The sequence below is a fragment of the Anastrepha ludens genome, chromosome 5, assembly GCF_028408465.1.
Source record: "Anastrepha ludens isolate Willacy chromosome 5, idAnaLude1.1, whole genome shotgun sequence".
NCBI classification, from domain to species: Eukaryota; Metazoa; Arthropoda; class Insecta; order Diptera; family Tephritidae; genus Anastrepha; species Anastrepha ludens.
Genome location: NC_071501.1, coordinates 101,144,757 through 101,159,366, shown reverse-complemented (window position 1 = coordinate 101,159,366; position 14,610 = coordinate 101,144,757). Strand labels below are relative to the sequence as shown.

At 33.5% G+C, this 14,610-nt stretch overlaps 1 protein-coding gene across 1 annotated transcript in view; it reads right to left on the bottom strand.

Annotated features, from left to right (window-relative positions):
• The window catches only part of LOC128863850 (transcription factor hamlet), a 73,918-nt gene that overhangs the window by 38,445 nt on the left and 20,863 nt on the right, over positions 1–14,610 (bottom strand). Inside the window, exons 3-4 of the mRNA XM_054103221.1 lie at positions 5,981–6,109; positions 5,691–5,865 (exon numbers count right to left, since the gene is read on the bottom strand). Of these exons, the coding sequence (XP_053959196.1) occupies positions 5,691–5,865; positions 5,981–6,109 (304 nt within the window). The remainder of the gene's footprint in view (positions 1–5,690; positions 5,866–5,980; positions 6,110–14,610) is intronic.

Genomic DNA, 14,610 nt, shown 5'->3' with positions numbered 1-14,610 from the left:
GGTGCGCCTACGAATGGGAAATTTTCGCTCGAAAACGGTTACAAAAGAAATATTGCCCGACAGTCAAGGCAATATTGTACTTGCAGTATAAGTAGATGCATGAATTTTTAATTGCATACCAAAATAAAAACAACACAAATACATACAATTTTATTCAAATTAATCCTGAGCTGCTGGGCGTTGCGTGTCAAACGGCCGCTTACAAATGTCTAAGACATCTATCACGTCGTGCCGTCAGGATAATCGCGCCAACTAACGCATATGGCGAGTGATCAGCAGTAAAATCAACAGATCACAATCGCAATCATACACAAGTCATAGTCGTCGCACAAACTAAAATGCACCGCACATTTGGTAAACAATTGAGTTGATGGCGCATAGCCTTGTTGTTGGCTTTAGCGACCAAGCGGGCATCATAAATAAATCCCATGTATTTATAATTAGCCGAGTCACGCATGCGCCACCGCATCGCAACCACCACTGCGATTATTGCGTTGATTGTCGATTGTGCCGCGACCGCCACACGTTCAGCCGCAAATAAATGCACGCAAATAACAACAACAATACAAATCAACTGTATCAAATAGTTGTACAAATAGAATATAATGAAAATATAAAATGAGCAATCATATCCTGCGACTGAGATAAAGTTTTATGTACACATGTATGTGTGTGTGTTGGTGTATGCGCCTTGGTCACATGTGTATGTGCAAGTACAGACAAGCATGTAATCGTGAAGCTAAGCTGTCGACTAACGCTGCTGCCTGGTGGCGGCAGCCTACAGCATATAGCTAGTCAGTTGATTGCTTGTTGACGATGCACAGTGGGCTGGGCGTGGGCAAAAAAGTGTGCTTGTGCATATTTGTATGTATGTATAGTTAAGTTAGCTAAAATTTGTATGGGGAAAAACATACTTTTTTGGTTGACATCCTTTCCAAACATAGGGATTATACAAAAAACTACCAGTTACAAAAATTTAAGGCGATCGGACTAGAAACTAAAATTTAAAAAAATGCTTAAAAATAACTAGTTTTTTGCATTTTATTATCATATGCGGTGAAATAAAATATGTAAATATTTGTTTATTATTCAAAAGATCGCTTAAGGCAATGAATTAGATGCTTACGTTTCAAGAACTGTATTACTGTCACGTAAATAATGATTTTATGGGATTTTTAATTGTCAAAATGTTGTAAGTTTAATCAAAAATTTGTGGTTTTTTAGAAACTCTTTAATACTTGCTTTTTCCGCCTCTTATATAAATCATTTACGCTTATATATCTTTAGTTTTGTTCTAAACCGTGCATCTTCCTGAGTTTTTGGGTCGCATTTTGATATTGTGCTCTAATGCTTTATGCTTTCTCTGAACTGCAGGTGGTAATAATGCGAAGCTTCTCCACGGCAGACAAGCACTCGAAGATTTGTTATTTCAGACTGACTTTTCCGTCATTTCGAGTGGTATATATCTCTAGTGGCCATAAACTTGAAACCAATGGAATGCTAGTCACGCGCTGACCTATTCAACGGGGGCGGACACAATTAAGTTTCGTACTCTACTTAAAAGTTTAAAAAAGTATATAATCCATAGAATTCAAGTAGGAAGGAATGAATAAAAGTAGTTTTTAAATCTAAATTCTGTGGCCTCAAAGAATTCTTAATGTTTATTTTTTTCTAAGATAACGACATTCGTCATATTGAGAATGAGGAAGAATAAAAATAAATGAAACCTTTTTAAAACAAACTAAAAGTTTAAAATATATTCTCCTTCTATAATAATAAAGGCTTTTCTTATCAACGCTTGCTTTTCTAAAAACCGGAGAAATTTGATCGAATTCTCAAAAAATATGTCTGATTTTTTCATAATTTTATTATAAACTAAATCAGAAAAATTTTTGCTGAAAGTCGGTTAATTCAAGAATAATATAATATATGTAGGTTTAAAAATGTTAAAAAAAAAAGTTAAGCTGAAAAGTAAATATTCTTTTCTACAATAGTAAATATATTTTCTTATATTTGTATGGACTTTAGTATCGTCAAAATTTTCGGATTCTGTTTTAATTCAAAAATAATGTCTGGTAGTATCATACAAATTAAAGTAAAAACATATCAAGTCAAAAAGTAAATATTCTTATTATAAATATTAAATTTTCTTATTCTTGTGTGGACTTTCTCTTATTAGAACCCTTATCGTCGTGAAGCAGACAAAATAAGCTGTGTAATGGGTAATTTGGCGCTTTTAAATCACTAGCGTCAGAATTTATGCGTCAAATTAGAAACCAGAAAAAAGTTGTTTTGTTGACCTGTGCTATTCAAACTATTTATTCGGCCATCAAACCAATGGAGGCAGTTATACCAAGATCAAAGATTGCTCAGAAATGTCTGGCAGCTCTAAATGATATTAAAAGTCAGCCTTATGTGGAATTTTTTTTTTGTATTTTTTTTTTTTTGTAATTTTTTTTTTTTTTTTTCGTTTTTTTTTTTTAATTTTTGTTTTAATCTTTTTTTTAATTTTTGTTATTTTTTTATTTTTTTTTGCTTAATTTTTGTTTTAATTTTTTTTAATATTCTTTTTTTTAATTTTTCAACAACATAGAGATATTGAAGGAAATTGCAAGGCCGATGAGCTAGCCAGAGAGGGTACTGATCTTCCACTGCTTGAAAACGGAGGTGACATTGGAATGCCTATGGCAACTTGGAAATTAAGGATAAAAAATAATATTCTCCAGGAGGATAATAGCTCATGGAGAGAAGAAAATACTTGTGTCACAACCAGTCTAATTTGTTCGCAAATAGATAAGAAATGATCCGGAGAATTGCTCAACCTCTTAAGCGAGAACATATCGAAAGTCGTGGCCTGTGTCACCGGCCATTGGCTTTTAGGTAGGCACTCTTCTAGGCTAGTATTTTCTTATGAATGCTGCAGGAGTTGTAGAGACGAAGAAGAAGAAGATACAGTAGAACACTTCCTCTATAATTGCCCAGCCTTAGCTAGGAATAGAGCAGGGTTGTTACGATAATATCATATTGGCTCTCTTACGGAACTATCCAGTGTTGGGATAAAACCTACCTTACGCTTCATAAACATTAAGGTTCCCATGTTACATAGTGGTACCACAACGGACCTGTATGGTATAAGTAAGTTGGCTACTCTAAGCCGATTGCCACAAAAACCTAACCCAACCTAGTCAAAAGTACATCATCCTCTACACCCTCTATCTAATGTCTGCAAAACAAAATCCTGCGGAGCATAGTAAGCGCGCTATACTATATAATGACCTTTATCGTGATCTTGGTATGCCAATGGTAATTGGAGTAACAAAGCAGTTTACCATAGCTTACAAACAGCACATAAAAAACCATGCCAATGATGCAGCATTCAGCTGAGGCCGCTGATGAGGGGACATTGTCGACGCTTATTTCGGTTGAATTTTTCTCTGCGTTTAAAACGCACAACGGCAGCAGACCTTGCAGAGAACGAGTAACGCTAGTATTGTAAAATGCTTTTGTTAAAACAAGTTAAATTATCAAAAGAAAATTGATTACTAATATCCTTCTATATTTACTAGGAGCAATTGTACAACGCTTCTAAAAATGAATAAGGTCGATAATGCAAAAAAAATTAAGTAATATATAAGTATAGCCAAATATGAACCAAATCGGTGGTAAAAGTAATTTTTACATAAATTTCGACCTCAGCACCACCTAGCGAGGAAGTTTCTTTTAAAAGCTGTTTCATTTCATAAAGTTATGCGTATACATATATTCGAATTATTAACCAAATCGGACTGTTCATGGCGGTTTTTCAAATATCACGACACCTGCGCCACCTAGCGGAGATTACTCCGCTTGATTTATATTGAAACACCTTTGAAGCTATGCTGATGAGTCAAATCTATAGCTCTTTGATAAGTTAGTTTAGAATGGCATGTAATATTTCTACCGAACAACCACGAAAGCGAGCTAAAAAATGTTTTAAAAGTAATAATTTTGAATGAGTTTTTTAACAACTCAAAATTAAAACGATCTGCGTACCAAACTTCGTAAAAAAGAATCTTTAAATAATCAAAATATATTTAAACAAAGATTTTCTATCATCGCTATACAAGCTGCATACCCGCACCACATTTTCAACGCTATATTATTTTTAATCAACCCTTCAACCGCCTACAACCCACTGTACGCTCATCGCATATGCCCCAAATCAGGCGATCGTTTCATATCACCAAAAAAAATCAAACAAATATAAATTATGAATACGTCGAATACCCGGATTACGATTAAATTGAGCGTATGCCATGTTTTGAGCGTATTTGCAGTGATGAGGCCGCTGATGAGGCGACATTGTCGACGCTTTGTCGCTAATAATAATCACTCGCTACTGCTCGTGCCCAAAAACCAGCACACATACACAAATGTATACATACAAAATGTGTTGTCATCACTCCTGCAAGGCTGGCTGCCACCCGAGCGCCAGCGCAAAGCCTTACAACCCAGTTTGACTGGCTGACTGCCTAACTGATTGGCACAATGCTGCAATGTGGCATCAATGGTGGTGGTTAGTGATGCTGTTGGTGTTGTTTGTGTTGCTGCAATGTGATATGCTGCTGGCCTTAATGGAATTATCAAACATTTTAATAACAAATGAAAACATATGCGGTCGTCTTATAATGCGCGACAACGAATACGACTATGAATACGCAATTCTAGGCGCGCATGTGCAAACGCATCGGCCAAAGGGTGAATGGTGGCGGCTGCGGGGGCAAATACCGTGTACCATGTGTTCGTGTGAGTGTAGGCTTTGTATGCTGCTGTTGCATTCGAAAGTGTGAATTTAAATTGAAATCCCCGCAAATAATCAGCATAGCTTCTCATAATTATTCGAACATTGTTTTTAATATTTCGGTTATTATTGTTGACGTTGTTGTTGCTTTGGTGTTGTTTTTGTTTTCGTTTGTTGAGAGAAGTGATATTTATCAATGGAAAAATGGCAGTGGAAGTGACAGCTAACAACACCCTTCCGCTAGTGCCCTCATAAGCTGGTCACATAAGCAGAAGCCGGGATCAGCCTTAAAGCTGGCAGCTTCTGCCTCAAAACATGCGCTATTGTGTGATTGTACAACGTGTGAATAATGTTGCAAGTAATTGTCAATATGAGTTACAGTCATATGTACATTTTTGTATATGTAACTGCATATGTGCACATAGCATTTAAGGTGCTGGCATCGTTGAAAGCAACAACACGCGTGCCATGTGGCAAGTCACGCGTATTGTTATATCGCCGGCTATCAATTGCATGTTTGCGCGCACTAATCGCCAATGATATTTGCTAAGCACAAACATTGCTCATGAACAACAACAACAACAACAACCACATATGCATGCATCATTTTTCAAAAGAGTCTGTTATGTATTGCAACCGCCGCCCAGCTGCTCATTTCCCATGTCAGGATCAGCGGCTGCGACATTACGATAAGGTTTACAGCGCAAAAGTCAAATAAACGAGAGATAAGTGTACAAATAAAAAAGGCAAGTAGCATGTTAATTCCCCCCTTCTCCATTTGTATAGCTTAATACAATATATTATTGGAACACTTAATTTTTTTTTATAAGTTTCTGTGCACTACTCCTGTGTGCCTTCTCCCCTCATTATTATCTTCTCTATGAAAAAATCCTTATTTTTTTCCACTCACCATTATCACGTTCGCTTTTATCATCACCGTGCAGCGATCCACCCGTCGGACATAATGCACCCCCCGCATCCGCTCCATTGATGGAGCCGTCGTTAAGGTGTATGGGTGTGCGCGGCCGGCCATCGATTGTGATTTCTTCGCCGGCATTTATATCACGATTTGTTTCGTACCAAAGCTGTGTGAGCATAAACAGTTTTATTAATTTCAGATAGATTTAGATATTACAAGCAAAAGTTGATTATAAAATTAAAAGAGCATCCTTTTCATTTGCAAAAAGACGCTGCACTCACATATCCTGCCACTAGGAAATTCTTTAGATTAGCCTCTCCGTCTCCATCGACAGCGCGTATTTTGCGCAGCCACATCGACACATCATGTGAGGGTTCCAACCAGCCGCGGAAATGTGGACGTGCAATAACCTGAGGGGAGAAGGGAAACATTTTTAAATTAGTTGAACGGTTTTTATGAAGTGTTTCATAACAGATATATGAGTTTCTTAAATTAATATTTTATATCGAAATTCATAACTCAGATCAAATCGAAATTTGTATTGTATCATACTTCATTCATAATTCAAAATTTATATTTATTTAATCTTAATTCGCAATTTATATAAAGTGGCACAAAATTAATCATTCCCTCATTGGATTTATTATTTTTTTAGCAAATATCGTCGTACGCCAATCATACTTGACACTTGTGAACTAAACACTGGCCGCCGTAGCCGAATGGGTTGGTGTGTGATTACCATCATAGAAAAAATCACTTCAAAAACAAAAACCTTTTGCCTTTCGGAGTCGGCTTAAAACTCTAGGTCCCTTTATTTGTAGAACACCATCAAGACGCATACCATTAATAGTAGGAGGAGCTCGGCCAAACCCCTAGCAGGAGTGTACGCGCCAATTTTGTATGTATGTATAATAGGGCGGGTGGATTTAAAAATCGCTCATTGCTCTGTGAAAATCGTATTCTAGGGATCAAAATAAGAAACTTTGCCGAAGGAACCATACCTCTAAAACGAATTCTGATGTTCCCCAATTTGGGTCGAACGAAAAATCCTACTTTGACCCATTTAGAGTGCTCCAATCGAGTCCAAATGTATGACTGACCCTCACTAACTTTGGACGGCCGATCCACCCATGCCAGTGGCACCCCCCCTGGAACTTCCCTGGGGGGTTCCCCATACAATCATTTCAAAATATCACCATTTTTGGCCTTTACATGAGAAAAGAAATTAAAAAGTTCGACCCAAATTGGGGGACATCAGAATTCGTTTTAGAGGTATGGTTCCTTCGGCAAAGTTTCTTATTTTGATCCCTAGAATATGATTTTCACAGAGCAAAGGGCGATGTTTTTGCCTCCCCACAAATCGACCCGGCCTAATGTATAAACTATACAGTTGCAGTAGACAAACAGACAAGTAATGGAGCGCGTAAATATGTAAAATAAAGATTTCCATATGTTTTTTATTTGCTAAAAAATTTATTCAAAAACGAAATTGAATGACTAATTTTGGCCCACACCGTATATAATATCTCATATTAACTCAAACCTCATTACTTCCAAATTCCACTCGAATTCATTCATTCCACAATTCATAATTCGAAATTCGTAATTCCCAATTTTCAATTCGCAGATCATATTAAATAATACAAAATTATTGTTTCAGCAGTCAAAGCAAACCGAACGGTACACAAGTATGACATTTCCCAATTTTTAATTGATGAATTATAATTAAAAATTCATTAATTTCGATAACACCAAATTCATTACTCCTAATTCAAGCCCGCGTGCTACTGATACAACAGTGGCAACCAAATTGGAACGAGAGCACCAAAGGACGATGGACCAAACTATTAATAGCCAACTTACAGCCAGGGCTGAAACGATTTCATGGGCCACGGCTACTTCCGCAAATACCATATCTTTATGAATTGGATAGCGCAGAATCTCCGTTCTGCCTGTGCTGCGGAAATGTGTATGGCAATGCGCACCACACAATCATTGTGTGTGAAAACTTCTGAGCAGATTCATCAGGGCAATGAGCTCCAGCACAGAATGCTGGAAAGCTGTTGATGGTATGTTAAAGGCGTAATTTGTCACAAAATAACAGGAGAATGTCTATTATTTAAGAACAGCCTGAAAAGCGCTCCAACTAATCATCATTAAGGCTCACATAGCGCGCCACGCATTTGAAGTACTGCTATCGCGGTGCCAGAGTCAAACTCGGGGGCAGTAGGAAATGGAGTTTTACACATCAGGGTTTTATTGGGTTGACCAGAAAGCTGTAGTACGAATCCCATACTCGAGTGGTGTAGTCTATGATAGTCAGCGCATATAAAAAAAGTATATTCATAATTCAATATTCGTTATTTATTTCATAAATTTTTTTATTTTATTTTATTTTATTTCAATGTAATCTAATTTAATTTAGTTTTATTTTGTTTGATTTAAATTAATTTTATTTTATTTAATTTTATATTATCTTATTTTATTTACTTTTTTTTACGATAGTTTTTGTTTTTTAATCAGAATTCGGCATTCACAGCTTATACTGGAATTGGTACTTTATTTATTTTTTATTTTGTTATACCTTTTTTAATTTTATAATATTTTGCTTTTCTCAATTTGACATTTTTTTTTAATTTATAATTTAACATAATTTTAATTTTTATTATTTTATTTTGTTTTACTTTACTTTATATTATCTTTTTTTATTTTTTTTTATACTTTTTTTTATTCATTTTATTTTATTCTTCATTTATTATATTAACTTTATTATTTTTTAATTTGTTCTCTATTTGTTTCATTTTATTTTATAATAATTTATCTAACTTTATATTATTTTGTTGATCCTACCTCTTTTATTTTATATTTTAATTTCACTTTTTATAATTTCCATTATTTTTATTTTATTTTATTTTACTTGAGCTTAATCCATCTCGGCTATTGCCGGATAAAATTTGCAAGGGATTGTGCTCTGGTGGAGCGTGGTCCAAGTTCTACGTCCATTCGATTGCTATTACTTAAACATTTAAAAATCTACGAACTATTGCACATGTGTCGACTTCTGCATGTCTTCTAAAAGGTGTTGGCAGTCATACTTCTTCAAATTTTTGATTAGATGCTTAGGCACTAATCCAGTGGACGATATAATTATTGCTATTATTCACTTCCTTCGCTTTGTTCATCCGTTTAAGTTATATGGCCAAAGCTGCATACTTTGATATTTTAGTGGACCATGTGCTTTATTTTATTTTATTTTATTCGATTTTAATATAAATAGTTTAAATATTATATATTTCATTTTATTGTTTATTTTCTTTGTCTCTTTCGGTGGTATTTTATTTTTAATTTTATTATATTTTGCATAGTTTTTATTTGTTTTATATTATCTCACTTTATTATAACCTAACTAATTTTAGATTTTCTTTCCTTTTTCTATTCGCTGTTTTTTATATTCTAATTTAATAATTTAATATATTTGTTTTACTTTGTTTTACTTTATTTATATTATTTTACATTATTTTATATTATATTAATTAATTTTTTTTTTATTTTTGTTTTTTACTCATTTTATTTTATTTAGATACATTTTATTCTGTTCGTATTATTTTATACTTTTTATTTATTTTTCATCTACTTGTAATTTATGTATTGTTATATTATTTTGTTTATCCTAATAATGCTATTTTTTATTTTAGTTTGATTATTTATAATTTACTTTATTTTTATTTTAATTTCGCTACTTACAATTTAATTTATTTTAATTTTACTTTATTTTATTTTAGCTTAGATTAAACTTATTTAACTTTATTGTTTATTTTCTTTATCTTATTTGGGACTATTCTATTTTAACTTAATTTATATTTTTTTTAATATATTTGTTCTGTTGTATTTTGTTTTATATTATGTTAAAATAGTTTTTTAATTTTCAATTTTTATACTACTTTATTTTATTTTGTTTTGCTTTATTTTATTTGTAAAATAAAACATTTTAATTTGTTAATTTTTTTTTATTTCATTTTATGTTCTTATTTTTTAAATTTTATTTATTTATATTGGTTTATTTCCTAATACTTTGTTTTATTGTTTTTCTGTTTTGTTAACATTATTTTATTTATTTCATTTTTTTATTTTATTTTTTTTGTTTTATTTGGTTTTACTTCACCTAATGTCTTTTTAATTTAGATTAATTTTATTTAGTTTATGTTATTATTTAATTTTATATTAATTTCCTTATCTCATTTACATTTTATTTCTTACATTATTTGATTTTACTTATTTAATATTATTTCTTATTGGTTTTTTATTAATTTATGTTTTTTTTATTGAATTTGCACTTTATAAATAAATGTTTAAAGTTACCAGTTATCAGTCCAGAAGCTTTATTTGATACGCATACATACATACACATACAAACTCATACATATATACCATATTAATGTACATATTATTTAAAATATAACCACAATAATTGGTTTTTCATCCGAATTATGAGATTTCTTAGGCAAAAATTGAGATAAATATAAGAAAGAATGTTTGCTCGCACTACAATGAGTGTGTATTGCATGGATATGTGTGCATTTGTCATCGTATTTCGTTGCGGTTAGATAAATTATCTAGAGCAGCTGAGAGCGCCACCTAGCGTAGCATAGTGAACGTTCGCAAACAAAGTGGCGAGCGAAAAGTGTTATACTGGTTATTTGTATTTACGAAAGTGTTGGCAAACAAGCAGAAGTGGGGTAATAAATGTACACTGTTTTAACAAATTTTGGTAAAAAATATTTTTAGCTGGTGTTGCTATCTAATTTTCTTTTGGGAAATTGATAGAATTTTTAAAAAAGATTTTAATTATATTATAAAAAAATAAATTCATATAAAGGTAAATATAGTTGTAGAGTATACAGTTAGAATTTTCAAACATTGATTTTTTTTTAATTTTTTTTGTAATGTACATATGTATATTTGAGAATACACATAGAATATAATATCGTTCGGGTGAAGATTTTCGAAGTTACGCGCAAATTTGAAAAGGCGTTTCAGAGAATTTGTATCCTATTAATTAATCGAAGATTTTTTCTCACCGATAAATAGTTTTTTTATAAACAATATAAGGCCGAAATTTTGACCAAAAAAAATTTTTTTATAAGAAACCGCCGTTTTGTCATTCCTTCGAACAATATTAGATATAATAGATTTAATATTACTTTAGCAAAATCTGTTTGGTTTTTTTAATTTCAGAGGATCCATTTCAGAGATATACTGTGAGCCTCAAAATAAAGTGTACAAAGCATTTTGTTATAATATGGGTTTTATTTCAGTATTTTATAACAAAACAATATATTTTAATTTTATGTTTTTTAAATTAGTATTTGATTATCTACTTAATACTAGAAAACAACAAAAAAGAAATTACAACAACTTAAATTTTAAAATAAAAACAAAATTTAGTGCATATTTTACGAGTCAAAATAAAGTGTACAGAGATATATTTTACAAAAACGATATCGTTTTAGTATTTTGTTGATTTCCCTTTTGCTTTGATAACGGAAGACAGTCTTCGGGGCATCTACTCAACTAGTTTTTTTGTCACGTCAGATGAAATTTTATCCCACTCTTCTTTTATAACGAGTTTCAGCATGTCCATATTGGTGATTGTCCTTTTCCGAATTTGGCGGTCTAAATGCTCGCACAAATGTTCAATAGGATTTAAGTCTGGTGGCTGTGGAGGATGATCCAATGTCTTAGGAGTACGATAAATCAGCCATTCTTTTACTATTTTTGCTGTGTGCTTGGGATCATTATCTCGTTGAAAGATCCTAGATCTCTGCAAGTCTAATTTCTGCACACTGGTTAGCAAATTATTTTGTAAAATATTCAGATAATCTGTTTTGTTCATAGTACTTTCAATAAAAACCAAATTGCCAACTCCGCTTGCCGCCATACATCCCCACACCATCACCGAATCACCACCGCGTTGAACTGTAGTTAACAAATTTTGGTTGGCATACTTACTATTTTTGGTTCTCCAGACTTTAACCGGTTTTTTCTGCCCAAATACCTCGAACTTACTTTCATCGCTAAACAGAACATTATTTCAGAAAGAAACATCCCGATTTTCGTATTTTTTTGCATAATCAAGACGTTTTTTTTATTAATTGTCGATATTAGCGGCTTTTTTCGTGGGAGATGACCATGCAACCCATTTGCGTGCAACGCTCGACGTATTGTGCTGACATTTACGCTAGTATCTGATGCTATTAAAACTTCTTGTGAAATTTTGACCGCACTTTTAAAGGGATTTTTCTTCACATCACGCACTATAGACCTTACTTCAGTCTCATTTAAAACTTTTGGACGGCCTGCACCTGGGCGATTTTCTACTTTACCGAACTTTTTGTATTTGTCAACTATTTTTTTCACAGTATTATGGCTTTTGTTGACAATAGAGCCAATTTCACGAAAGGTTTAACCTTCATTGCGAAGCTTTAGTACCAGTTCTCTAATATCAGTCGAAGTTTGTTTACCCCTTATTAAAAATAATAAATAATAGAATTTAATTTACTGTAGACAAAAACTTTTCACTCTGCCGATCGCAACCAAATAAAATACAATATGAAAAAAGTTTCAATGCAACGAAAAAGGAAGTAAATAACCAAATACAACAGCCTTTTTTACGGTAGAACATTGCTAAAGGGCTACTGATGTAGGCTGTAAACTTTATTTTGAGGCGTAAAATATGCACTAAATTTTGATTTTATTTTAAAACTTTTGTTGCGTAATTTATTTTTTGTTGTTTTCTAGTATTAAGTAGATAATCAAATACTAATTTAAAAAACATGAAATTAAAATATATTGTTTTGTTATAAAAGACTGAAATAAAATCCATATTATAACACAATGCTTTGTACACTATTTTGACTACTGTAAGTAGTAGTCACCGCAAAACGTCTTTTTTGAGAGAAGCTTCGGGAGATCAGCTGTAGCTCCTTTTCAAATAAATATTTTTACTAATGCTAAGTCTTAAAATACAGTTAAAAGATAACACAATATGTGTACAAATTGTTAGATCAATAAATTTAAAAGTTTTCTCAGAAAAAATTCTGGGAAATTTGGCTTTTTACGGCCTTCTAATTGTATAGCAAATAATACATCTAAAAGGCTTTGCCATCTAATTTCAAGAAAAATTTAAATTCATAACAAAATTTCAATAGAGGCTCAAAACCTAAAGTGTTGGCTATCGCAGTGTAAAAAATCGTAAAATAAAAAATGTAAAGTAGTTTCAGAAAGTTTACCCGCAACTCACTTATTGGATGCCCTCGGTACTTCATGCACATAGTGTCTGCTCCTCTGATTAATTTTTTGAAATTCTTCAGTTTGACAGACTTGCCGAAAACACTTTCCTTAACACTCTAAGGACATTGAATAGTCTGGAAGCTTGAAACTCTCGCCAACTTGAAGTAAATCTCTTGCACTGACCACTACTGCACGTGCATGCGTGTGAGGTACTTTATATGTATCTGTGCATTATTTACCGCTCATTACTTGCCGATGCGACCTACAAGCGGATTAAGTTGTGTGTCCATTCCTCTAATGTTTTTCTAATTTATAGTAAGGCGCTTGTGATAAAAACACAAGAAATCTGGTTCACATCACCCATTTTCAAGCTGTCAAATGAAGTGTAGTCCACTGCAGAGTGATTAAAATATATTTTTAGTGCACCAATTATCAATGGCACGGCCTCAAGCACTTGTACAAACATTCATATGAATATCAGTCGCACACCACGTCCGTTTCCGCATCATTACCTACCAATTACTACAGTGTCACACGGCCCTTTATGACAAATTAAGCCAAGACTCGCCAGTGCAAGAAGCAGCAGGAGGAGTCAATAAAAAACACAAAAAACAAAAAACTCTGACCGCCGGCTAACGTCTGACGGCTGCGCGTCATTACTTCACATAGCAAAAAACAAGAAGCCTCACAACAATAACAAATAAGTACAAGGGAAAGGAAAGTAAATTTTGGAAGGCAGTGCAAAACTGCGAATATTGCACTAATTCGGCAAATAATCGAAGGGCGTCAAACAAAATAGCAGCGTGACAAAAACAAAATGCACGCCAAACACGACCTACTCAAGTGTATTAATGTGCGGTAGATGATTTTTTTTTATACATTTTTTCAGCAACTCATACCTCAGGTTAAAGCGCATAGCAGAGCGCCCGGCTGCCACCCATTCACATGCTGCCCAGCTACTATGTGAAGTATGTATGTGTGTATGTATGTATGCATGTGTAAGTCCTACAGTACGTCAAATCGCATTTGGGCAGAATTGAGTTGTTAGCTCAATTTTCGGAGCGTGTGCGCGTACTCATGCCCACACGGTTTTACGCTGGCTGCCTGCACTGCTCAATGCGCACACATACATACCCACATTTGTACCAACATATTGTAAATACATACATAAATATGCTTTAGTCAGTCGGCTAGCAAAGTAAACGCCGCACTCTCTTATAAGCTGCCTCTGCTGCTGCTGTTGCTACTCCTGCCGCATGCGGCCATGCCACAGCGCTCGCTTATGCGTATGTGCCACTTTGTGAAAACGCCGTTTTTCCGAATGACTTGCGAGATAAGAGTTTTTGTGCGTTCGCTTTTTTCCAAACAATGCAATATACATATATGCAACAACAACTATGTATGATGCATTATTTTTGTGTTTTTTTTGTTGTTGCTGCTGAGTGCGCACTTAGCAGTTGTTGGCAGCGAGCAGTGTTGGCAGAGCAGCGCCCCTTTTTGCACTCCAATTGTTTGTGGCTCGCTGATGGCGGCTGCGTCGCGACGATTTGCTGTTTCGTGTATTGTTTTTTGTTATTAAATTTGTATGCTTTTTTTTGATTTTGTAATTTCCATAAATTAT